This window comes from Cetorhinus maximus, chromosome 22 (genome assembly GCF_964194155.1).
Source record: "Cetorhinus maximus chromosome 22, sCetMax3.hap1.1, whole genome shotgun sequence".
Classification (NCBI taxonomy): Eukaryota; Metazoa; Chordata; class Chondrichthyes; order Lamniformes; family Cetorhinidae; genus Cetorhinus; species Cetorhinus maximus.
Window position 1 is genome coordinate 70,892,408 of NC_135900.1, and position 26,246 is coordinate 70,918,653.

A 26,246-nucleotide genomic window follows, 5' to 3' on the forward strand; every position below is an offset into this window, starting at 1 on the left:
CTTCAAGGTCACCACCTTCTAAGGAGCAATTAGGGGTGGGCAATAAGTGCCTGCCATACCAGCTGCACCCACCTTCCAAGAATGGATTCTTTAAAAAAGGTTTCGCAAAAAAGATCGAGTAGTGGCCACAACTTGTTTGTGGGGGACGCGGGGAGCAATGGAAAAAAAAATAAAGGAATCAATGTTACAACTAATGCTCTATCGTGGAATTTGCACAATGTTTAGAAAACAAAACGGGCACTGTACATGTACCATGCCACAGACAGATTACTCGAGTTATTAGGAAATTAGGTCACGTCAATGCAAGAGAATGCCAGATCTGATTTCCCACTATTCTCAGTTCGCAATCTCACCCACCGGCAGGTGTTGGGAGAAAGGCTATGCCCCTCTGATAGGATAAAGGAAAAGAACAAGCAAGAGGCCCTGTTTGGGGAATATCTGAACAACCTATCAGCAGGGAACAGAGGAGAGCAAGCCCCAGAATACAGGTAAAATGCTATGCAGGGTACAGGGCAAAAATTGTGTAACTATCTGAAACAAATGAGTGGCGTGAGTTGACCTCTTGTGATTAATTGTTTCATGAGCTCCCAAGAAAACTGAGACGTGCTTTCTTCTGTGCCTTGAGTTATATAAATGATGTTTTATTTGTTATAAACTGGTGAGTTCATGAATGGTTTCCTTTAGCCATAGATAAGTGTCAGGAACTCAATCCTAAGAAACTAATTTGATAATTAGCGTTGTTGTTTTAAGAAACCCGTACTTCTTGTGGTTGGAACGGAGGAACCAAATCAGTAAAACAATACCTTGATAATATTCCTAACCTTGAAATACGACTTTGTGCTTGTGTCAGAAAGGTACCAACAAAATTCAACCACACTTCCAGTTTCCAGCAGCACCTGTGCTGCTTTCAAAACAAATAAAGATGCAACGTCAGCAACAGACCTAACGCACTTCTAGGGGCTTTCGAAGCTTGATGTGATATGTGTTACCTGCGCCGTGAAGTACAACTGGTTTAATTGCCTCTCAGCCTACATATTCAGTGGTTCACAGGATTTAAGTGGTCGGTTTGCTTGTTCTCTCCACTGCTGTCAGACAATCTCCCTCAAACAAGCTCGTCGCCTATTCCCAGATTCACTATGTTGGTTCCGACACAGCTCAGTGCCAGCCTTGCCCTCAGCCAGGTTAATATACGGTCTCTTACACGTAAAATTCCTTAGACCAATATTTAATATGTGAATATATACTTAGTAATCATGTTTTACGTTTACAATTACCTGGAGTCTTATAGTTGCTGAACTCCTGATATCGCTGCTTTGACATCTCCATGATTTCCTTCGGTGCCACTTAGAGTCAGCTGAGAGTAAGCACCCAAGTGAAATGCTGATTGGCTGCCTGCTGCAGTTCTACTCCTAACAGGGTGTGATAGCCAAAAAGGGGAAGTCCCATGGAATGCCAGACTGTTTCACTCTTTGTAAAGGGCACTCAGAACACCAGGAATGACTGTTCTGGTCAGCAATGAGGCCTGCAGACCTGAAGGTCCCCAATCTTCAACCCAGGATCATTCTCCTTTAATTACAGAGAAGACATTTGGCTCTGAGTGCTATTACATGCACACAACTGGTTGGAGCACTCAAGTACAGGGTGAGTCAGCAGAGGGTCAGACATGGCTGTCGTCAGATGAGGCTTTATGGGAGGGGGATCAGTGTATTTGTGTGTGTGTAAAAAGGGTCAGGAGCTGGGTGGGTTACAATGTGTGTGAGAGGGCGGGGAGTTGGATGGGGTACAGTGTGTGTATGAGAGAGGGTGGGGAGTTGGATGGGGTACAGTGTGTGTATGAGAGAGGGTGGGGAGTTGGATGGGGAATTGTGTTTGTGAGAGAGAGGGTGGGGAATTGGATGGGGAATAGCGTGTGTGTGAGAGAGAGGGTGGGGAGTTTGATGGGGAACAGTGTGTGTGCTGGGTGGGGGGGGTGGATGGGGTACAGTGTGTGTGAGAGGGTGGGGAGTTGGATGTGGTAGTATGTGTGTGTGTGTGTGTATGTGAGAGAGACAGTGGGGAACAGGAAGGAGTAATGTTTGTGTGCGAGAGAGGTTGGGGAGTTGAATGAGGTACAACTTGTGTGTGAGAGGGTGGGGAATTGATGGGGTACAGTGTGCGAGAGGTTTTTGGAGTACAATGGTGTACAGTGTGTGTGTGTTTGAGAGAGAGGGTGGGGAGTTCGATGGGGTACATTGTGTGTGAGAGAGAGGGGTTGGGAAGTTAGGTGGGGTACAGTATATGTGTGTGAGGGTGGAGAGTTGGATGGGATACAGTGTGTGAGACAGAGGGTGGGAAGTTATATGGGGTACAGTGTGTGAGGGTAGGGATTTGGATGGGGTACAGTCTGTGTGAGGGTGGAGTGTTGGAGTACAGTGTGTGTGTGTGAGAGGGTGGGGAGTTGAACAGTGTTCAGCGTGTGTGACGGGGTGGTGACTTGGATGGGGTACAATGTGTGTGTGTGTATGGGTATGGTGTTCGATGTGGTACAGTGTGTGAGAGAGAGGGTGGGGAGTTGGATGGGGTACAATGTGTGTGTGTATGTGGGTGTGTATGGGTGTGATGTTCGATGTGGTACAGTGTGTGAGAGAGAGGGTGGGGAGTTGGATGGGACATACTGTGTGTGTGTGTATGTGGGTGTGTATGGGTGTGGTACATTGTGTGAGAGAGAGGTTGGGGAGTTGGATGGGACACACTGTGTGTGTGTGTATGTGGGTGTGTATGGGTGTGGTACATTGTGTGAGAGAGAGGTTGGGGAGTTGGATGGGATACACTGTGTGTGTGTGTGGTGTGTGTGTTTGTGTGTGTGTGTGAGTGAGAGAAAGGATTTTGAGTTGGATGGTTGTAGTCTCTCTACCCATCACATACCCCAACATTTCACCGATACCCTGTGTGTTCCAGGCTCCCCATATTTATTATAGGCATATTAACCCCTCTACCAATAAATCAGCCTGGCACTCTTATCTCCCTCCAGCCCAATTCAATATATTACTCTCCCTCCACCACTCATTCAAATGGCTTTCCCTTTTCCTGCCAGTTTAAGCTGTCACTTCCCTCCTTATCTTTCTCTTAGGTTAAGCTGACACTATCATGCTTCGCCATTCCTATAGAAATTATTAGATTTGATACCTTTGGCACAGTTTTATTGCTCAACAATACGACGATTTGTTTAATTATTCATCCAGACAGGACAGAATGTGTCTTGAGATAGATTTCGGAAGATAACAGATGTGGTCAATTTATGAAAACTATCACCATGGCACCAACTGAGAAACAAAACCAACATCAAAATTGGATAGCTGGTGATTTTGTGCTCTGATGTTTGTGGAATCTTCATTTTTGAGACTGACATATTTGCTTATCTCACAGCAGTGACTGCACTTCATCAGCTGTAAAGAGCTTTGGGATGATTTTGAGGACATGGCTATTTAATTGAAGGTTGGTTCCCTTTGAAAAGTAGCAATAATGCATCATTGAATGGGCTGCATTGAGGAATAAAGGAAAGTACAGAATGAAATTGACTGAAAGGCTCAGTTCCAGATTTTCACAGAGTCATGGAGACTCCGCACCTTAGCCAAAATAATACCGGGACCCTGGATCTACAAGTCCCACACCCATTTCCACAGAAACTATTTTCGCTGAGTTGGGGTGGGGGAAACATGATTCCCACATGGGGGTGAACCCAAACCCAGAAGGGCCATTTGAACTCATTGCCCAACCGCAAAAAGACCACATTTTTGTTGGAACAAGGTGTGTTTCCTACCGTGTGTGACCTACGATTTTTAAGAGTAAATGTGAATGTTTGTAAAAGGTGGGTAAGGCCTGTGGAACTGTCAAGCTGCCATGGTATTTAAATCCCCTGCTCTTTACAATTTCAGCAAAAAATAGCCTGCTGTGTCTCAGAGTTGAAAAAAAATCAGTGCTTGCTATTTCAATAGCTGCTTATTAACATAAGTCGGAGGTCTATCTTGATAGTATTATTGCTGTTTGACCACTTCCACAACTGATCATTATCACAGCAGGAGGAGGGTGAGACTATAAATTCACAATTTGATTGATAACTCCAAGAGGTTATTGAGAGATTGGCTGTCTTTGATGTAAGGCTATGAATACAAATGTTTGTTATTATAAGAAATTAGGTACTGGAAGGGACTTAAATTGAATGGGCATTTATCAGTGAGTTTTTTAAAAATATAGTGAAGCCTGTAATAGATACTTAGAATTTTATTTGATTTCATTTCGGCATGGTTCCTGAGATTTGCCTATGGTGGACACTGGGTGAGTTTGCATGCAAGGTGTAAGGGCAAAGGGTGGTGGGCGTGGGGCATGGGTTGGTATGAGTTGGCATAGGGGCTATGGGGGTGGGTAGAAGGGCATAGGTTGGCATGGAGGGCATGAGGGGCTGGGGTGGGTAGAGGGGCAATGTGAGGTGGGTGGGGACATGATTTGGCATGTATGAAGCATGGGGTGTGGGTGGGGCCATCCTTCACAGGCCCTAACTATGTTTTGTTACAACTGGGACAATGTCTTAGAGTGCTGAGGTGGGCCTTGTCTGCCTCGGAACTTGGCAGCCCCTGTAGCTGTCTCCAAACTGTTTCCGAGGGTAACAGTCTGACACCAGCACACAGCCACACCCTTGGGATGAAAATCCAGCCACTCAGGGGTGTTTCCCCTGAAGCAGGTGCACCCAGCTGGGAAATTTCCCTACTCCGCACACCCGCCTCGGGTGTGAAAATCTGGGTCTGTAGTAAGACCTGTCTTTCTCTCTCTCTCTCTCTCTCTCCAGGTACCATGCCCTAAGAGGGTGTTGGAGACCGTGGACCTCCATGTTAATCTTGCTCTGGAGGTGTAGATCATTGCCGTTGTGGTACATTCATCCAGTTTGCGAGGCTCTTTAGAAAGATCGCTCTTTCTCTACCTCAATCTCTTTTGCTATCAATCCTTCCTATCAGCATCAGATTTTCTAAATCATGGTGCTTTATTACAGGCCCAAGAAATTCCAACTGTCTTTTGCTAATCTTGGTCAGCAGAATTTTTTTGGTCTCAGATTTTATTAGCACCTCTTCATTGGCAGTGTGATTTGTCCAAGATATCTTCATTATTCACCTCAAAAACCACAACTCTGCAGCCTCAATTTTTCTCTGCCTTGCTGCACTCATTGTCCAACACTCACTTCTGTATATCAAAATTGGTGTGATGTAGCACTCCAGCGTTCTCAGCTTTGCTTTCATGGCTGATTTTGAGTTGATCATAATCTTCTATATTTTTCGAAAGCATCTTTGGCCATTCTAATCCTTCGTCTTATTTCTTGGTTGTACTTTCGGTCTGATGTTAACATACTTCCTAGGTAACAAAATTTGTCTACCTGTTTGACCTTGGCATTCTTCACTGTAATCATACGTTTTGGTAGGATTTTCTTTCTGGACACTACTAGGTATTTCGTTTTTACAATTTCTGATAAGCCCTTTCTTCTCACTTTCACTCACTACTCGATCCAAAATCTTTTGCAGTTTCTCTTCAGAGAGTCAACAATAAGAATGAGCTCATCAGTGTAACTTATATTATTAAAGTTGCAACCTTCAACTAATAATCCAGAAAGGTCTTCACTCTCTAAGAATATTTTCACTATACAAATTAAATAAATCTGGGGAGAAAACACACCCCTGTCTGACCACCTTTTAACCTTCACAGAATAACTTAGATCGTTCTCAACTTTTATGGCCGCAGTTTGTTCCCAGTGAAGGTTTCTTATCACTCTAAGATCTTTGCCATAAAGATCAAGAGACTCTAACATGCTCATCAGCTCTTCATGTTTCACCTTATCAAATGCCTTACTATAATCAATTAAACTCATGGGCCAGAATTTTACGCACCCCACCTCCCCCACCACCCCCCCACCCACCCCGGCAATGGGCGGATTCTGAAGCAGCAGTGGGGGGGCGGTGGTGTGGGGGGTGGGGGGGGGGGGGGAGTAGTGTAAAATTACATAGATGGGATTCCCTCCGAGATCCCTCCTGTCCCAACCTCGCAGCGATTTTACGGTGGGGCGGGCAGGGCCTAGGACGGGAAGCCTGCCCTTGCCCCAATTAAAATCCTTAAGTGGCCATTGAAGCGCCAATTCCTACCCAGCCTCAATTTTTAGGATGGCGGGCAGATGACAGCTCGGTCGGGAGGGTTGGCGTGGCCGGAATTAAACAGAGTTTGATCTTAGGCGGGAAGGGAGCAGGGGCATCTCCATCATCTGACTGGGGCACCCTCCCCTCAGGGCTCAGTGAGTTCCGGCCCTCCCTCCCCCCTAGCCTATCCCTCGAGGCCTCGAACACCCGCCCTCCCCACCTTGTGAAGCCCCATACGTTGCCTACCATTCCTGCCCTGGGACCCCTGCCACTTACTTGTCCTCTGGGTACTGGACCTCAGTCTCAGGCAGCTCTTGCAGTGCCTCTTCCGGCCATTGCAGTGCTGTGACTGGAGAGCTGCCAGCCAATCTGATTGGTCAGCAGCTCTCCAAGGTGGGGCTTCTGAGTGAGGGCGGAAGTCCCGCCTTATGCCAAACAAGCTGTTCAAAACGGCTTTGAATTTTATATTTTTTTAAATTTGAGCTCTCTGTTGAGTAGTTCATAATCTAGAGTAGTTCATAACCTTTTCAACTTCCTCAGCTTTATTTTGATGGTGCAAACTACAGGTACATGGCCGCTTTCGCAGTCAGCACTCGAATAGGTCTTTGCTTTGAACTGCGTTACCGCATCTGCTGTTTATCGTCACAGAGTCAGTTTGATTTCTGGTCACATCACCAGGATTTGCCCAGGTGTATTTCCTTCTTGGATGCTCCTTGAACCAGGAAGTTACAATAACCTGATCATTTCTTATACATAAATCGATCCACATTTCCCCTCTTTTATTGGGATCACCCAGGCCACGAGGTCCAACTATGTTGCCTTTCCTGATAGAATTTACTATTGCATTTAGATCACCCATTACAAAAAATCACCTTATTTGTTTTATGTTAATGTTTGGCTCTAACCTGGGCTTCATAGAAGTGATCAATATCCTCTTCTTCACTGGCAGATGTTGGTCTTGAGTCTTGGATAATGGCAAGATTGAATGGCTGGGCTCTGATTTTAACTAGGATCACTCTGTCCGAAATAGCCCAGTAACCCAGCACACATTTTGAAATTTCTTCATCTAGGAGGATTCCTAAGCTCTCTCGTGCTTTTGACCTCCTGAGTAGATGAGTGTGGTGCTGTCTGATGTAGAATTACATGAGTCTTTCCAGTACGTTTCACTCAAACCAAGAATGTTGGCTTTCAAATGCCTCATTTCATGTTTGATGTTCATCAAGTTTTCAGGTTGTAACAGGGTTCTCACATTCCATGTTCAATGCTAATGTTCTTCTTTTGGTAGCCGACAGTAGCATGATGATGATTTGGTGTTGCCTATAGCACGTGACTAACCATACCGAGCCAGGCATTCCCTCCTGGGTTGGAGAGGATCCCCTTGATGCTGTTGTGGTTTTTCTTTGATTTGTGTTGGTCCGTGGTTATGCTTGGCTAGGCTCTGCAGTGGTTTGCCGTTGGCTTCAGCAGGCTGCAGTGCTCAACTAACAACAGCTTGAATCTGCTGTTGTTACACCAGTTGAACCAGGTTTCTGCCAGCCAAGAAGATCCACCACCCTGCTTCCACAATGGCTTCACCATAACCCTGGCATGGGACCCTTCCAGGGACTATCAGCTGAGACAGCTGAACCTGGGGCTCGCAAAAGGGCAGGGTCGACCACACCCTGGGGGCTCTCCAGATTCCCCGGCTACCCTGATTAAGACCTATATTACAGTTTAATTGAAAAGGAAAGAGGTTCATTAACCTAAAACCGGTTAAAACCATCGGCACTCCACAATGAAGCTGCCTTCTACCATTTCAATCCATTGTTCATTTTGAACTGCAGTAAATGCATGTGACATGAACAAAGTTCATTATGTTAACCCACTATGATTGGAACGGAGTGCCAAGAGGCAAGATTAAAGGTAGAAGGTTCAGAAAAGAGAGGTGCTTTTTTAATAGAGTTGTGAAATATATTACCGCCCAGTTAGTGATTGAATCAGAGACCATGCCATCATTTAAGATTGCTTACATAGATCATTAAAGGATGGGGATAAGAGCAGGTACGTGGGATTAAAGCTACTGCTCATGTGGAAAATAAACACCAACTTGGACTGTTTAGACTAATGACCTCCTGTCCTCTATAGTTCTCTATAAACTGACCGAACAATAGAACAATGAACAATGGCCAGGGTTTTGCCATTCGAGCAGTAGCCCTGAAGACGGATGGAAATGTATGGCACCGGCATGCACAGGCAGGCAGCAGGACGTCCCCCTGCATTTTACCATCAGCAGCCAATTAAGGCCTGCCAGCGAGGGAGTGGGCAGGTTCCAGTGCTAGCTGCCTGCAAGCTGCCAGGATTTTAATGTATTTGTGCAGCAGTCAGCCAGCTTGAACCTAAAGGCAAGTTGGAGGAGCTGGGCAGCTGAGAAGGCATATAGAGATGGCAGCAGAAAGAGGAAGAGTGGCCCCACGTTTCAGCCACACCTCTCTTGAAGCACTTTAGAAAACAATCTGCAAAAGGAGGCAGATTGTCCTTCTGGAAGAAGGGAGAAGGCCAGCACATGTCGCCAAGAAGGCACTGCTGGAGGTGGCAGAGGTCATGAGGAACCAAGGTGTCATTGCAAGAATTTGAATCCACATAATGACCAGCTACAGACTGGAAAGGTGAGGGAAGTTAACAGTTGAGCAACTGGAAGCCCACCATTACGTGATAGGCACATCCATGAAATCTGAAGCCAGGTGGTAGACCCATGCATGGAGCAGCACCAGGCACCAATATTAACACTGAGGTGCCCTGTTACCATGCACCTGAAACCCGTGCTCAGGCATGGGTGGATGCTGCACGGAGATGGCTGAATGGCTGCCTCACCACCAGAGTGACTAGCACATCGACTCTAGGAGACAGGACTGACAGTGCTTGTGTTCATGCTTGCAGGGGAAGCGTGCTCAAAACGTTAGGGAACATCAATGGGCCAGAGGCGGAGTTGATGTTATCGCCGTGGTTACAGCGATGGAGGAGGTGGCCATGCAGATTGGATGGTTCAGTGCAAGGCAGTCTGTCACTGAGGGCGAGTCAGGTGTAGGGGGTATGGAGAGTGTGAGAAGATTTGGCTGTGTCCAACATTCCCTACACCATGTCAGGCATGAGGCACCTACGTGGGCCTTCACCACCATTGTAAGCTCCTTACCAAGGGAAGGCAAGAGGCCTTGGTTGAAGGACTGCATGCTTCACTTTAACATTTTATCTCCACTAGGTCCAGTCACAGAAAGGGGACAGAGCAGGGATACAGCCACACTTGGATCACAGGACGCAACGCCATCTGAAAACATTGCATCACTTCATTCCTGTGCAACATCCACCAGCACAGATACACTCACATCAGAGTGCGTGTTTCATTCCATGTGTAGAATTGGTGGCACTATCTGGTGAGCACTTCACAGATGTGCAAGAGGCGGGAGTGGAGGCGGTGACAGCAGTAGCCACTTCCTCGGGGCAGTGAGAAGAAGCCCAGCAATGTGCAGCTCCATGCAGATGGCAAGCTTTGGGTGCCATCAACAAAGCGACAGAGGCTTCAGCTAATGTATCAACTGTGTGAAGATCTGTGGGAGTTTCCAGAGGCAGTGAAGTCCCATGTGCAACAGTGGAGGAATCCGTCAGAGACATGAGTGGTTCCATCTCTCTGGTAATGAATGCGTGGCATCCTCAAAAGGAGAAAGTGGCAATCCTCATGAAGAGACACATGGAGCATAACACCAAGTGGTTACTGAGATTGCAAATTGACATTCAGAGTATAGCCTCATTCATAGGGAAGATGGTGGTGTAGTGGTAATGTTGCTGGACTAGTAATCCAGAGGCCCACATAATGCTCAGGGCGGTGGTGGGGGTGGGTGGCGGGGGGGGAGGGGTTCACTAGGTTACATCATGTTGTAGCATGAAACCTAACTTGTGTTATGTTTAATGAAGGAAAAGGTTGTTGAACTGCAAACTGAAATGATTTGTGTATTTATTTCAATGCAGTATCACAGTTGACATTAGCCAGATGTTAAATCCAATGACTGGATGGTCTGTAAAAGGCGAGCACCTGTTTCAATAATTGCCTTAGCACAGTAGTGGTCACAGACACACAGGATGCTGAGGGTCTCCAATGACAGCTCAGCCAGCACTGGATGTCTGATAAGCAGTCTGATTATTTAGCAACGACGGAGGAGTTGAGAGAGGTGGTGGTGAGGTAGAGCTGGGTGTCAGCTGTGTACATGTACACATTAATGCTATGCTTTTGGATGATGTCACCGAGGGGCAGCAGCATGTAGGTGAGAAATAGAAGGGGGCCAAGGACAGATCCTTGGGGGAACGCCAGGGGTAACAGTGCAGGAGTAGGAAGAGAAATCATTAGAAGTGTTACCCTGGCTATGATTAGATAGAATGGAACCATCCTGCTGGACAATAGTGGAGAGGCTTTAGAGGAGGATGCTGTGGTCAACCATGTCAAATGGTGCAGACAGGTTGAGAAGAATGAGGAAGGAAAGTTTACCTTCATCAGAGTCACATAGGATATCATTTGTGACTTTGGTAAGAACTCATTATGTAAAGGTAAGGATTGAAGGGGCAAAAAAGGTGGTTTATGATTGAAGAAAGGGGCTTAGAGTGTGCATATTCTCCTGGATGACCTGAGCCTGTCAGAGTGTTTGGCTGCTGAGAATGAGAGGAGGAAATCCAGCCCCCATGTGTTTCAGGTTTCAGAGCTAAAGGTTTGGCAGTGAGTCTGTGTTATGTCAGGGGAACAGCAGATGGACCACAGCGGTTCACGAAAGCTCCACCACCACCCTCACAAGGGCAATAAAGTTGGGCTTGCCAGCGACAACAAAATGCTGAGAATGAATATAAATAAAAGTGATTGCATGTGTATTTTCCCTCAGCTCAAAGCAGTAATTATATTAGTTTGATTCATGCTGTAATTTAATCATTGTGTGAGATTCAGCAAGGAGAGGGAGTGCAATGAGATGGCAAAATGCATTCTATATCCTCCTGACACTACTGCATCAGATAAACAGGTTTTAATGAACCTCCTGAGAATGTTCAACTCCAACATGACGACAGCGAACAGGAAACCAGCCAAAGCAACTGCAAAATCATCAACCACCATTTACCACAAGGTGGCATGACATACATACCAGAGAGAGCTTTATAAATAGAGGCAGACAATATTAAAAAAGGAATAAAACAATAAGTGCTAGAAAAACTCAGCAGGTCTACTAGCATCTGTGGAGAGGGAAACAGAGTTAACATTGAGTCCAATATGACTCTTTGAAACTAAAGAGGGATAAAAACATGATAGGCTTTATGCTGTTGAAAAAGGGGAGAGGGTCAGGTGGAACAAAAGGGAAGGTGAAGGATAGGTTAGAGGGCAGAGAAGATTAAATACCAAGATGCCATAGAACAAAAGGCAAAGACAGTGCTAACCATTGTGATAAAGAAACAAAGCTTAGGCCTAGTACAGGTGTTAATTGAATAATAAAGGTCAGCTCAGTTTGAAAGCAAAATCAAGATATAGACTGATACTTGGCAAAAAAAAAAATCAAAATGACTTTCTCTCTCCATAGATGGTGCCAAGCCTGCTGAGTTTTTCCAGCAGTTTATATTTTTTTATTTCAGATCTCCAGTATCCTCAGTGTTTTGCTTTTAGAAAAGGAAGATGTTATGCTAAATATTTATAAATCATTAGTTAAGTCTTAGCTGAAGTGACCTAATTACCACATTTTTGGAAGGACATCAAGGTCTAGGAAAGGGTGCAAAAATGTACCAGAGTTCAGGGACTTCAGCTGTTTGGAGAGACTGGAGAAGCTAGAATTGTTTTCCTTAGAGCAGAGAAGGTTAAGAGGAGATCTAATAGAGGTGTTCACTATTATGAGAGTAAGTAAGGGGAAACTGTTGCCACTGGGAGGAGGTTTGATAACCAGAAGACACAGATTTATGGCAGTTGGTAAAATAAACTAGGAGAATTTTTACACAGCAAGAATGATTTCATCTGTAATGCCTGAAAAAGTGGTAGTAAAAGATTCAATAGTAACTTTCAAAAGGGAATTGGGTAATTGCCTGAAAAGGAAGTATTTTTAAGGCCATCAGGAGTGACTAATTGGATAGCTCTTTCAAAGAGCCAGTACAGGCATGATGGGCCGAATGCCCTCCTTCTGTACAGTACTGTATCATTCTATTTTATAGTAGGGTCCAATTATGCAAATAGTCAATAAAACATGGACTGGGCTATTAGAAGGTCAAAGACAATATATAACAATCTGCCCTCTGTTGCCTCCAATTTTGTTCTATTTTAATCTTCATTCAGAAAGTTGACCACATGCACACATTACATGGAAATCACATCACGGACATAGGTCATTCAATTCAACCAGTCCGAGCTGATGTTTACCTCCTGCGTGAGCAGTAGTCCTAAACTCATACTCCCACCCTGTTACCATATTATATTATCACCTTTTCTTCAACTGCTCATCTAACCTTTTCTTAAATGTTAACATGGTCTCTGCTTCAATCACTAACTCTGCTGAGCAGCATTGCAATCTTCTGTATAAAAATATTTCTCCTGCTCCCTGTCCCAAATCTCTTCCATTTAATCTTATATCTGTACTGTGGAGTTAATGTTAAGTGTGGTCACAGGGTACTTACAGGAGTATATACTAGCATGATGGGGTTGTCAGTACAATGGTGGACACACTAGGACAAACATGTTGCTAGAAGAATGTGATGAGAAAGTGAAATCCCTGGGCTCGGCTGGGTTGGAACCTTGCCTGCACAATGAATATTCTTGCCGGGTTAAGTTTGTATATTCCAACAATAAAATACCAAGGTCGGGCTTGTTGAGACATTAGCCCCAATCTTGTAGTCTCCCATTCTCCCGTCCATCCCCCGCTCCTTCCCCCCACTTCAAAAATGGGAGTGAAAGTGCTGTCAGATGACTCGAAAGGCGTCAGTCATGCCTCAGTCTGTGGGCTCAAGTCCCACTCCAGTGCTTGAGGACAGAAGTCCGTGCTGGCACTTCAGTGCAGTAACGAGGGAGTGTTGCACTGTCCGAGGTGCCGTCATTTGGGGGTGACGTTAATACGAACTTACAAAAATTAAACCGAGACCCCGTCTGCGTGCTCGGGTGGATGGAAAAGATCTGGTGACTTTATTCTGAAGAAAAGCAGGGATGTTATCCCTGGTGCCATCAACATTTGCAAGCTTCACACTATTTAATAAATATTCTGCTCTTCCATTCTTATGACCAAAATGAATAACCTCAGACTTCCCCACGTACGCCATCTGCTGCTTCAGTCACTTGGACAAGGTCCCAAAGGGCAAACCACAGGCTCTCGACTCCAGACTGCATGAAGTCTCATGGCATCAGGTCAAACTTGGGCAAGGAAACCTCTAGCTGTTTACCACCTACCGCCCCCCCACTCAGCTGATGAATCAGTGCTCCTCCATGTTGAACACCACTTGGAGGAAGCACTGAGGGTGGCAAGGGCACAGAATGTACTCTGGGCAGGGCACTTTGATGTCCATCACCAAGAGTGGCTCCGTAGCACCACCACAGACCAAGCTGGACAAGTCCTAAAGGACATAAGGCAGGTGGTGAGGGAACCAAGAGGGAAAAACATACTTGACCTCATCCTCACCAACCTGCCTGCTGCAGATGCATCTGTCCATGGCAGTATTGGTAGGAGTGACCATCGTACAGTCTTTGTGGAGATGAAGTCCCGTCTTCACATTGAGGATACGCTCCATTGTGTTGTGTGGTACCACCACCGTGCTAAATGGGATAGATTTCAAACAGATCTAGCAACTCAAGACTGGGCATCCATGAGGCGCTGTGGGCCATCAGCTGCAGCAGAATTATATACAACCACAACCTGTTACCTCATGGCCTGGCATATCCTCAACTCTACCATTATCACCAAGCCAGGGGATCAACCCTGATTCAATGGAGAGTGCAGGAGAGCATGTCAGGAGCAGCACCAGGCATACCCAAAAATGAGGTGTCAACCTGGTGAAGCTACAACACAGGACTACTTGCATGCTAAACAGCATAAGCACTAAGCAATAGACAGAGCTAAGCGATCTCACAACCAAGATATCAGGTCTAAGATCTGCAGTCTTGCCACATCCAGTCATGAATGGTGGTGGACAATTAAACAACTTAGTGGAGGAGCAGGTTCCACAAATATCCCCATCCTCAATGATGGGGAAGCCCAGCACATCAGTGCAACAATCTTCAGCCAGAAGTGTCAAGTGGATGATCCATCTCGGCCGCCTCCAGAGACCACAGCATCACAAATACCAGTCTTCAGCCAATTTGATTCACTTCATGTGATATCAAGAAATGGCTGAAGGCACTGGATACTGCAAAGGCTATGGGCCCTGATAATGTTCCGGCAATAGTGCTGAAGACTTGTGCTCCGGAACTTGCTGCACCCCTAGCCAAGCTGTTCCAGTACAGCTACAACACTGGTATCTACCCAGAAATGTGGAAAATTGCCCAGGTATGTCCTGTAAGCAGGACAAATCCAACCTGGCCAATTGCCGCCCTATCAGTCTACTCTTAGTCATCAGTAAAGTGATGGATGGGAACATCAACAGTGCTATCAAGTGGCACTTCTTTGCAATAAGCTGCTCACTGATGCACAGTTTGGGTTCCGCCAGGGTCACTCAGCTCCTGGCCTCATTACAGCCTTGGTTCAAACATGGACAAAAGAACTGAACTCCAGAGGTGAGGTGAGAGTGTCTGCCCTTGACATCAAGGCAGCGTTTAACCAAATGTGGCATCAAGGGGCCCTAGCAAAATTGGGGTCAATGGGAATCAAGGTGAAAACTCTCTGCTGGTAGGAGTCATACCTAGCACAAAGGAAGATAGTTGTGATTGTTGGAGGTCAATCAACTCAGTTCCATGTCATCATTGCAGGCAGTGTCCTAGGCCCAACCATCTTCAGCTGCTTCATCAATGACCTTCCTTCCATCATAAGGTCAGAAGTGGGGATGTTCGCTGATGATTGCACAATGTTCAGCACCATTCTCGACTCCTCAGATACTGAAGCCGTCCATGTGCAAATGCAGCAAGACCTGGATAATATCCAGGCTTGGGCTGACAAATGGCAAGTAACCTTCGTGCCTCAGAAGTACCAGGCAATGATCATCTCCAACAAGAGAGAATCTAACTATCACCCCTTGACTTTCAATGGCATCACCTTCGCTGAATCCCCTACTATCAACATCTTGGGGGGTTACCATTGACCAGAAACTGAACTGAACTAACCATATAAATACTGTGGCTACAAGAGCAGGTCAGAGGCCAGGAAACTTGCGGCGGGTAATTCACTTCCTGTCTTCCCAGGCCTGTCCACCATCTATAGGGCACAAGTCAGGAGTGTGAAGGAATACTCTCCACTTATTTAGATGAGTGCAGCTCCCACAACACTCAAGAAGCCCAGCACCATCCAGGACAAAGCAGCTCCCTTGATTGGCACCCAATCCACAAACACTCACTCCCTCCACCACCAATACACAGTGGCAGCAGTGCGTACCATCTACAAGATGCACTGCAGCAACTCATCAAGGCCCCTGAGACAGCACCTTCCAAACCCATGAACATCACCATCTAGAAGGGCAAGGGCAGCAGGCATATGGGAACACCACCACCTGGAACTTCCCCTTCAAGCCATTCACCATTCTGACTTAAAAATATATGACCACTCCTTCACTGTCGCTGGGTTGAAATCCTGGAACTCCCTCCCAAACAGTACTGTGGCTGTACCTACACCACATGGAATGCAATGGTTGAAGAAGGCAGCTCACCACCACCTTCTAAAGTGAAACTAGAGATGGGCAATAAATGCTGGCCTAGCCAGTGATGCCCACTTCCCATGAATGAATTTAAAAAGAGATAGAAAGGGAGAAACAGGACTGTATAAAGGAAGAGAAGAAAGCAAAAATAGTCTTGTGCTGGGTTGGCCAAGCCTAGTGCTGGGCTAAGATAAGTTTCAAAAGGCTGAACGACCTCTCAGCACTCTGGAACAGCTCTCCCATTGAAAGAATTTATATCTGTTGTACCCGTACCTTTTGGAAGTGAGAGTGTGCAGCGTTCCTCCAGGTGAATATAATGGATCATTGTTGATTTCCTGGATGTCATTTTGCTTCTTAGGAACTGAATCACAGGTTCTGTTCAAGTAATAATGAACGCTCAGCAGTTCAACATTCCCAATAAAAGAAAGACCTAAAAGGAAAAGAGTAGGGAGAGATTGCTATACACAACAAATATAATTTTATGCTATTTTGTTCTTAAGCTTTTTCCAAGCATCTATATTAATAATCTGCAGCTTTTGTCTGCTGTACTTATTTGATTGGTCAGTGGGTTGATTTGAGGGACAAAGCTTGGATCACACATGGGCTGTATGGACAACTGGAGTGCTCGAGTCACGTGTTGTATTAATTCGGAGGTTACAGAAAACTGTTAAATTCAGATATCGTGAAGCAGGCCCATTGTTGCATTTTTATTTTGTTTTAAATCATTTTGTTATCTCATTTACTGGCTGGCTGAACAGTCTGCACCTAAAAGGCTGGGCAAGTCTCAAACATGACTTGCCAACCACTACCAAAGCCCCGGTAGGAAAGGCCAGAGCCTGCCTGATGTGACTCTCCCATTGGACTTTCCACCCTCCCTGGCTCCTTGCCTTCCCTCCACAGATGGGAGACATTCCAACCTCTTCTGGCAGATATAGGCCGAGAGATCAGAAAGTGTGAGAAGCATAGCTCAATGCAGTGTCTGTCCACATGCAGAATGGTTGCTGGCGGCAAAAGCAGGGTAGGGTAGGGGGAAGTTAAAGGTAAAGAACAGCAGAAAATGAGAGAAGTCCAAAGTTAAACAGCTGGAGGGATTTGCGGGGGGAAATGGCTGGCATAGATTGGGGGATGGGGACGATATGAGAGGGATGCCCTTTGAATTTGGATGGAGGTTCCTGGGTGAGAGTGTCAGTATTTACAGGGGTCCCTGGGAGAATGTCAATATATTTACACAGGGAACCTAATATTTGAAAAGCACTGTAATAACATTTGGGTTTATGGGTTAAACTAGCAGAGATCTGCAAAACAATTGTGGTGAAATTGGTATCTCTACTGCAATGTCCTTGCCTTGTCATCCATCTCATGCCATACCAATCTCTGTTGCACAATCAGTTAGCACGAGAAGGATGGAATTGCATGGGATGGGATTTAAAGAATAAAGATACTGTACTAATTTCAAGTGCAAATGCTTTGCTTCTCATGCGAATGTGTGCGAGGTATGGAATGGGAGATGATGGCAAAGGAAGAAGGGGTGAAGAGATGGGATGAAAGGAGAGGAATGAATAAAATGGTATAGATATAAAGAACATGAGGAATAGGAGCAAGAACAGCATGAGCCTGTTCCACCATTCAATACAATCATGGCAAATTTTCAGCCTCACTTCTACTTTCCAAAAACACTTTGAAAGACCTTGTTCCAGCAAACGTGTTAACTTGGTATGGCATGAGACAGATGGCAAGGCAAGGACATTGCAGTAGAGATACTAATTTCACCACAATTGTTTTGCAGATCTCTGCTAGTTTAACCCATAAGCCCAAATGTTATTACAGTGTTTTTCAAATATTAACACTCTTTGGTTCCCAGAAATATATTGACATTCTCCCAGGGACCCCTGTATATACTGACTCCCCCAGGAACCTCCAACCAAATTCAGAAGGGCAGTGTCAAGCACTAAGTGCAGGAAGTTTTTTCCTCACTTAAACAGAAATAAAGATAAGAGCCCTTGTAATATGTATATCTATAATAATGATAGTTTGTGTGTGACCAAAGTGTTTTGATTGGTCAGTTTAAGGGGCATCCCTATTTACGGACAATGCCTGCCATACACAGAGGCACATGGGGTGTGTGGAGGACTGGAGCATGGGATACACATGCAGCTGCCAAAGTTCAGTGCCGGCAGCATCAGTGGCAGGGTTGGTGGAGGGTAAAATAGCAAAAGATAACCCAACAACAGAGTTATCCTTGCTGGGGAGATTGTTTCTGAGGGATGGGATGTAATTGATGGGAGGGATGGATATGATGATGGAATTAGTTAAGTGTGGCAAAATGGAGGGGACAATTATTTGATATAACTTATTTTTCAAAAGCTGTTCTTTCTGCCAAGAATGAAGATTGACTAGATTTGAATGAAAAGATTTTCAAAAAACTTTTTTCAGGTGCATTAAAAGAATACATCATTGTTGATTTGTAGTTGAAGATGATTACAGTCTGTACATTCCAGAGTTTCTACGCAGTGTAACTCCAATAGGCATGCCACTGCATAAACTTAGACTCTAGGAAAGGTCAACTATAATGTTGCTATGAAACTTGAAACCTAAAGGAGGACGTTGTCATGGAACAGGATTGGTAGTTAGGAAGCTGTTTTCTTCAATGATGGTGAAATGATAACAGGCCGGTTTCCAGGAAACAGAATGTTTATTCCTTAAATAATATTGAGCCCCTCAAATGTAAACCTAACATTTCAACTCAAGAGAAAACAGTTCCCAAATTAGACTTTCATATTCTATGACTACAAGCAAGTCAGAAGACCAGACTCTTGATAAAATTTGTATTTATATTCCAAGGCCCATTCTTACACAAGGACAGTGTGAGACGTTTTGATTCTGTTAAAGTTCTTGGTGAAAGAATAAATAAAAATCCTGTATTAATGAAGTACTATTGTAAGTAAGATACTAACTTGACCACATGTGTTTTATATACATATATCATATAAAAGGCAGACAATCAAGCATCCTGTAGAAGTTTCTCCTGCCATCACCCTCAGGTATTCCAGCATAAGACCTAAATGATCTAAATACTTCAGATCAGGAGACCAGCCTCCAGTGCACTCTTTAAGAGGATGACTGGTTTCACTCAAGCTCCTGAGAATGTTGACCATAGCATGCACAGTGCATTCTGCAATCAGTAGCGGCTAAAGTTTCAGATAAAGGGCCTCCATTGGTCACTTGTAATATAGGTAACACAACGGGCAATTTGTGCACAGCAAGGTCCCACAAACATCATTGTCATGATAATCTGTTTGAATGAGTTGGAGGGATAGGTGTTGGCCAGGACACTGGAGAGAACTTAATCAAAATACGATTTATGTTACAATAATTGTCCATTGCCTACAAAAACTAATTAACTACATATTGTATATAGCACCCTAAACAAACTGCATGGTTCATTCCTCTTTAAGTGTTTCTATAGAAACATAATGTTAATAGCTACAATCGCAACAGTCAGTGACATACTTGTGGGGCCAGGGAGGAGACGCACTTCTACCCCTTGCATACTTCCATGTTTTGCACTTCACTCATCAACTTGAAAGCTATAGACCTCTGATTTTTTTAAACAAGTTCTTGTGGTAAATAATTTATCGTAATTGCAACACTTTTGAGGAAGTAAAAGACTTAAAGTCTTTGGAATAGAAACTGCAAGGAGGAACTGATAAATCGTACTTGTACAACACCTTGCATAGCTATTGGATTCCTTCCCTTTAACCCCACAGTGACTGTGATATGCCAACTTAAAATGCAGAGCAACTTGCAGTCAATTATTCAACTTGCAGTTTCAAGGGGCTTTGTGCATTAAGTGGAATTTTTTAAAAATTCAATTTTAAGTTTAGTAAAAGACAGGTATTTATCACTCATCTCTAGTTGCCCTTAAAAAGCCTTCTTGAGTGCACTCCGTGTGTGTTGCAGGTAAAGAAAGACTTGCTTTTATAAAGTGCCTTTCACAACCACTGGATATCTCAAAGCGATTAAGTCCAATAATGCGGACTGCTTTGTTGATCTTTTTGAGTATTGTTGGTGTTAATGCACACATTTAGTGCAGCAGTAAAACCACACAGATCACAATCTCTGGTGCATTTTCATCCTTTCAGCCGTTGCTCACAGAGCAGCCAGTTTTTCAAGAAGAAGTTATCTTGGGATGTGAGTGTCACCAGCAATGCAGATATTTATTGCCTATTCCTTCTCGTCCTAACTGAGTGACTTGGTAGCCTACTTTACAGGCCTGTTTAAGGATCAACAACAATAGTGTGTGACTAGAATCCCAGCCAGATCAAACCATGGAAGCAGAGAAGGTTTTCTGGCCTAAAGGACAGAAGTGAATCAGTTGGGTTCTTATAACAACCCGCAGCTTCATGGTCACATTCACTGATGCTAGCTTTTTATTTCCAGATTTTCAAAACTGAATTCAAACTCTCAAAGTGGGATTTGAACTCATAGTTAATAACAACCATTATATTAACATGCCCATAATGAAGATGTCAATAGGGCATGGTAAGCAGTGATAATGGCAAAATCAATTGTTAACCTTGTCCGTTCAAGTCTCCTTGGGCGGCCAGACAAGGTCATGTAGCAGACTCCTCGCACTCCACTCTGGCCTCCTGTATTGAAAATTCCAGTCTCGGCTTTGACTTTTAGTCAAATACCAATTCCAATCTTCTGGAAACTTCTGCCATGTTTACATTTTTGGTTCCTTCTGCTGTTACAACATTGTCAACATTCTCTTTGCACTCACAAGCTCCCTGTTGGCAACAGAAATCCCACCGTATGTCTCCTCTGTGCGTAGGATGAAATACTGACTCAAGGAAGTGGGTTATGGGTACAGCAACAAAACTTGCATTTATAAAGCACCTTTAAGTTAGGTAAACATCAAGGTTCTTCACAGAAGCACATCAAGCAGTATTTGGCAACTGGAAGCTCTGCCCTACCAGAAGCTTCTCCACAAAATAAAAAGGAAAATTTCAGACCCAGTCTCTGCTTCCCAAATCAGTCTTCGACAGGAGAACACAATAAACATGGGAGTGCCTTGGGACATTTTACTACATTAAAGGCACTATGTAAATGCATGTTGTTGTTGCCATGTCATATGCAAAGATATGTTTGATGTCACTGTTCCAAACCCATGATATAAAAGTCTTCAGGGCTGGGAGCAGGAAGGTGGGATTAGAAAGGGCACTTGGGCGTCCTCGGGCTGGCGTGGACAAGATGGGCTGAATGGCCTCCTTCTACGCTGTAACTTTTCTATGGTTCTATGACCCATACACAGTAGGTAGCCCCTTCTCTAGAAACAGGGGACACAGTCTCAGGATAAGCGGTCGGCCATTTGGGCTGAGCTGAGGAGGAATTTCTTCACTCAGAGGGTGGTGAATCTTTGGAATTCTCTACCCCAGAGGGCTGTGGAAGCTCACTCATTGTGTATGCTCAAAACAGAGATTGATAGATTTCTACATATTAAGAACATCGAGGGATACAGGGATAGTACAGGAAAATGGTGTTGAAGTAGGTCAGCCATGATCTCTTTGAATGGTGGAGCAGGCTTGCAGGGCTGAATGGCCTACTTCTGCTCCTATTTTTTATGTTTTTGTGTTCCATCACTTTCTTACCTTGCAATACTTAATTTCTTTAAACCATCACCTGCCCCTTGCTAAGAGTAGTCATCACATCGCTTGTTACCCCTGATGTGATGCTTTCTCTCCCCTGCCCCTTCCTTTTGGTCACTTAGTCCCTCACCCCTCAAAATGCTGGCCCTAATAAATTGTTTAACCTGTCCTTCCCTTGTTCAGTTGCTGACTGATCTGCCATGTACTTTCTGTTTTTTATTTCAGATTTCCAGCACTCATTCAAGAGGTGGACCCATTTCTGGCTGGGGGACGGACATCACCTAGAACATTAATCAAGTCCAGGGTGGTAGGAACACACAGATTCACAGAAAGATTTGGTCCATTGTCTTTGTATCCGCCAAAAAGAGCTAGCCAGATTAATCACACCTTCCAGCTCTTGGTCCATAGCCCTGTAGGTTAAGGCAATTCAGTGCCTATCAAAGTGTTTGGTCTCCTCATTAGTTTCCAATACCTAAGGGGGTTAGAGGGGAATTTTCCTCTGCCAGGGGATTTCATGGTTGAAATGGTAGGAGGGGGAAGTTTCTAGCCATGGTGCTCTGACCTGTAGGGCAGGCTCAATAGATCCTTTCCTGACCATTAATTTCACGTCTGTATGAGCCAAAAGTACTGAAAGAACAAACTACTATACACATGCAGAGACTGCTGTATCATGACTGTAAGTTTGCTCCCAACCTATAAGACTGACAGCTCATTCAGCTCGCCAATAAAGTACGCCAAGTCTTTCTTGCCACACTCAACACTATTGGTCATTTTCCAATCAGATAAGAAAGACTTGCATTTATGAGGTGTCTCATTACATTTCTCAAATATCTCAATTGCACTTTGAAAACTAATTACTTTGAAGAGCACTAACCATTATTGCATAGACAGACACGGTGGCCATTTCTGATGTAGGCAGCAACAACAACTTACATTTATATAGCACCTTTAACGTAATAAAACATCCCAAGGCGCTTCATAGGTGCATTATAAAACAAAATATCACACCAAACCACATAAGGAGATATTAAGGCAGATGACCAAAAGCTTGGTCAAAGACGTAGCTTTTAAGGAGTGCCTTAAAAGAGGAAAGTGAGATCGAGGAACGGAGAGGTGTCGGGAGGGAATTCCAGAACGTAGGGCCTCAGCAACTGAAAACACAGCCGCCAATGGTTAGATTGTTTAAAATTAGGGATGCTCAGAAGGCCGGAATTAGAGGAGCACGGATATCTCGGAGGGCTGTAGGAGATTGTAGAGAGGGGCAAGGCCATGGAGGGATTTGAAAGCAAGAATGAGAATTTTAAACTACAAACATGGCTTAACCGGAAGTCAAAGTAGGTCAGCAAGCACAGGGATGATAGGGCAACGGGACTTGCTGTGAGTGAGGACATGAGCAGCAGAGTTTTGGAGGATCTCAAGTTTACAGATGTAGAACATGGGAGTCCAGCCAAGAGTGCATTGGAATAGTCAAGCGCAGTGGTAACAAAGATGAGGGTTTCAGAGGCAAATGAGCTGATCCTAAGGTGGAGCAAGATGATATGACAGAGGTGGAAACAGGCCGTCTCATTGATAGTGTGCATATGTGGTCAGAAGCTCATTTCAGGGTCAAATATGGCACCAAGATTACAAACATTCTGATTCAGCCTCAGATAGTTGCCGGGGGTGGAGAGGCTGGGGGGCGGTGGAATCAGCCAGTGGCTAGAGGACAGAGTTTGCAGCAGAGACCAAAGACAATGGTTGTCTTTCCAATATTTAGTTGAAGGAAATTTCTGCTTATCCACACTGAATATCAAACAAGCAATCTGACAAACTATATACAGTAGTGGAGTGAGAGAGGTAATGGGTGTCATCAACCTAATTATGCAACTGATGCTGTGTTTTTGGACAATTTTCATCTGCTTCAACAGTGACCTTCCCTCCATCAGAAGGCCAGAGTTTGGGATATTCGCTGATGATTGTACTATGTTCAGTTCCATTCACAACTCCTAAAACAATGAATGAGACCATGTCTGCATGCATCAAGATGTGGATAATATTCAGACTTGGGCTGATAAATGGCAAGCAACATTCAGGTCACATAAGAGTCAGGCAATGATCATCTCCATCAGTAGAGTCTAACCACATCCCCTTGATATTCAACAGCATCACCATTGCTGAATTCCTCACATGGCGATCTGGGCTGGGCAATAAATGCTGGCCTTGTCAGTGATGCTCACATCCCATGAAAACATTTTTTAAAAATATGTCACTAAGGGGCGGAATGTAGATTAGAACCAGGAGAGAGCCGAGGATAGATTCTTCAGAAACTCCAGAGGTAACAGTGTGGCAGTGAGAAAAGATGCTATTCAGGTGCACCTCTGGCTATGAATGGATGGATAAGAATGGAAGTAGGTGATTGGAGCCTTGCACGGCTTTATGATGGTGGAAAGGTATTGAGGGAGAATGGTGTGATCAACTGTGTCAAAGGCTGCGGTCAGGTCAAAGAACCTTTGTCATATTCACATGGGATGCCATTTGTTGCTTTGTTAAGAGCTGCTTTGGTACTGTGGCGGGGTGGATACCTGACTGGAGAAATTCAAACGTAAAGCAATGGGCATGGATTAGAGGGGCTACAACAGGTTCAAGGACTTTGGAGAAGAAAGGGAGGTTAAAGATGGGGTGCTAGCTTGCAAGGATGGAGGAGTCAATGTTTCAGTTTTTGAGGAGACAGGTGCTGATGGGAGATTTGAAGGAAAACAGTACAGTGCCTGAGGAGAGAGAACTGTTAATAAGATCTGCTAACATGGGAACCAGGAAGGAAAGGTGGGTGGTCAGCAGTTTAGTAGGTATAGGATTGAGGGAGCAGGAGAAAGGTTTCATGGACAAGATAAGCTCAGAGAAGGCATAAAGGGAGATAGTAGAGAAACTAGAGAAAGATGCAAGTTCAGGGCTAAACAAGGAGAAGCATTAGAGGAGGTTTGGCCTGGTAGCTGTTGTAATATGCCTTTAAAGGGTAGCAGCATGATATCACTGGAAGGGAAATGTGTCATGTGATCCAGTCTTCCTTTCACTTCTGCTTTGAGCAGAGCACACACACAGCTCTAATGTCTTCAAGCTTTATACCTATGTGTAACTGTTATCATGTGCCTAGTCTTAATAAATGAACCTACAACATGTTTGCCCAATCGCCAATGAGCGATTGGTGCCTTTATCATTATAACACAAAGTGGCTAGGGGAATAGAGAGAAGTGGCAGAGGCAGCTGATCAGATGGTCTCGATCTTAGTGACAAAGAAGTTCACGAACTCCTCACTTATCATGAAAAAGGAGTTATTTAAGAAGCTGGAAGTAGAGAAAAGAAGGCGGGGATTATCTTTGCATTCCAGGATCATCCTGGAATAGTGAGCAGTTTTAGCAGACAAGGGCAGGATTGATAGCTCTTTAGGAGGTCCAGTCAGATCTGATGAATAGCCAAACCAATTGTCCACCTTATCTGTTCAAGTCTGCATCCTTGCCAATTCCAGGAGCAGGAATGTTTTTATATGGGATTACATAGGATATACGGCACTGTAACAGGCTATTCGGCCTAACCAGTTCTTGCTGGTGTTTATGCTCCACTCAAGGCTTCTTTCCTCATCTAAATCAACCATTGTAACCCTCTGTTCCCTTCTCCCTCATATGCTTGTCTAGTTTCTCCTTAAAAACATCTATAGGTATCTATTTAATTGCTTCAACCATCCCCTCTGAAAGAAAGTTCCACTTTTTCACCATTCTTTGGGTAAAGAAGTTTCTTCTGAATTCCCTATTGGATTTCTTGGTGACTATCTTATATTGATAGCCTCTTGTTATGCTCTACCGTACAAGAAGAAACATTCTTCCTGTAATCACTCTATCAAAAGCTTTCATAGTTTTGAAGATCTTTATTGAATCTTTTTTTTTCAAGAGATGGGAGACCCAACCTGTTGATCCTTTCCTGATATGTATACCTAAGCATTTCTGGTATCATCCTTGTAAATCATCACTGCATCCTCTCCAGTACCTCTATATCTTTTTTGTAATATGGTGACCAGCACTGCATGCAGTACTCTAGTGTGACCTAAGGTTTGATACAGATTCAACATAACTTTCCTTTTATCAATTCTATCATTCTAAAAATAAAGCCTCTGTTTGGTTTGCTTTTTAATGGCCTTGCTAACCTGTGGTGCAACTTTAAGTGATTGATGTATTTGTACTCCAAGGTCTCTTTGTTCCTTTGCCCAACTTAGAATTGTATCTTTTAAGCAATAAGTGTCCTCCCTATTCTTCCTGCCAAAATGTACTACCTGGTGTTAATCTTCTTTTGCCAACAATTGTCTGTTCTGCAAAAATATCCTCCTGTAATTTGCTGCAATCCTCCTTAGAATTGACCATGTCCCCACCACAACTTCATGTCATCCACAAATTTGGAAATTCAGTTTCTGATTGCAAAGTCCAAATGGTTAATGTAATTTGTGACCAGCAGTGGTTCCAGCTCTGATCCTGGTGGAACACCATTTGTCACTTTCTGCCATTCTGAATAACTACCCTTTACTCCCAATCCTTTCTTTCTGTCTTGAAGCCAGCTAGCAATCCATTCTGTGACTTGTCTCCAGACTCCACATTCTATTCACTAGTCT

General features: G+C 44.3%; 1 protein-coding gene across 4 annotated transcripts in view; it reads right to left on the reverse strand.

Moving 5' to 3' along the window:
• svopl (SVOP-like) overlaps positions 1-26,246 on the reverse strand; it is a 117,108-nt gene that overhangs the window by 87,490 nt on the left and 3,372 nt on the right. For 2 of the 4 annotated variants that reach the window (XR_013580242.1, XM_078568511.1), the window contains exon 2: positions 16,239-16,395. Coding sequence is in view for 3 of the 4 variants with exons in the window: in XM_078568511.1 (XP_078424637.1) it covers positions 16,239-16,311 (73 nt within the window). In the remaining variant the exon portion in view is untranslated. Of the gene's footprint in view, positions 1-1,274; positions 1,359-16,238; positions 16,396-20,864; positions 20,948-26,246 lie in introns of those variants that run through there. The other 2 variants (XM_078568512.1, XM_078568513.1) reach the window with 2 other exon arrangements.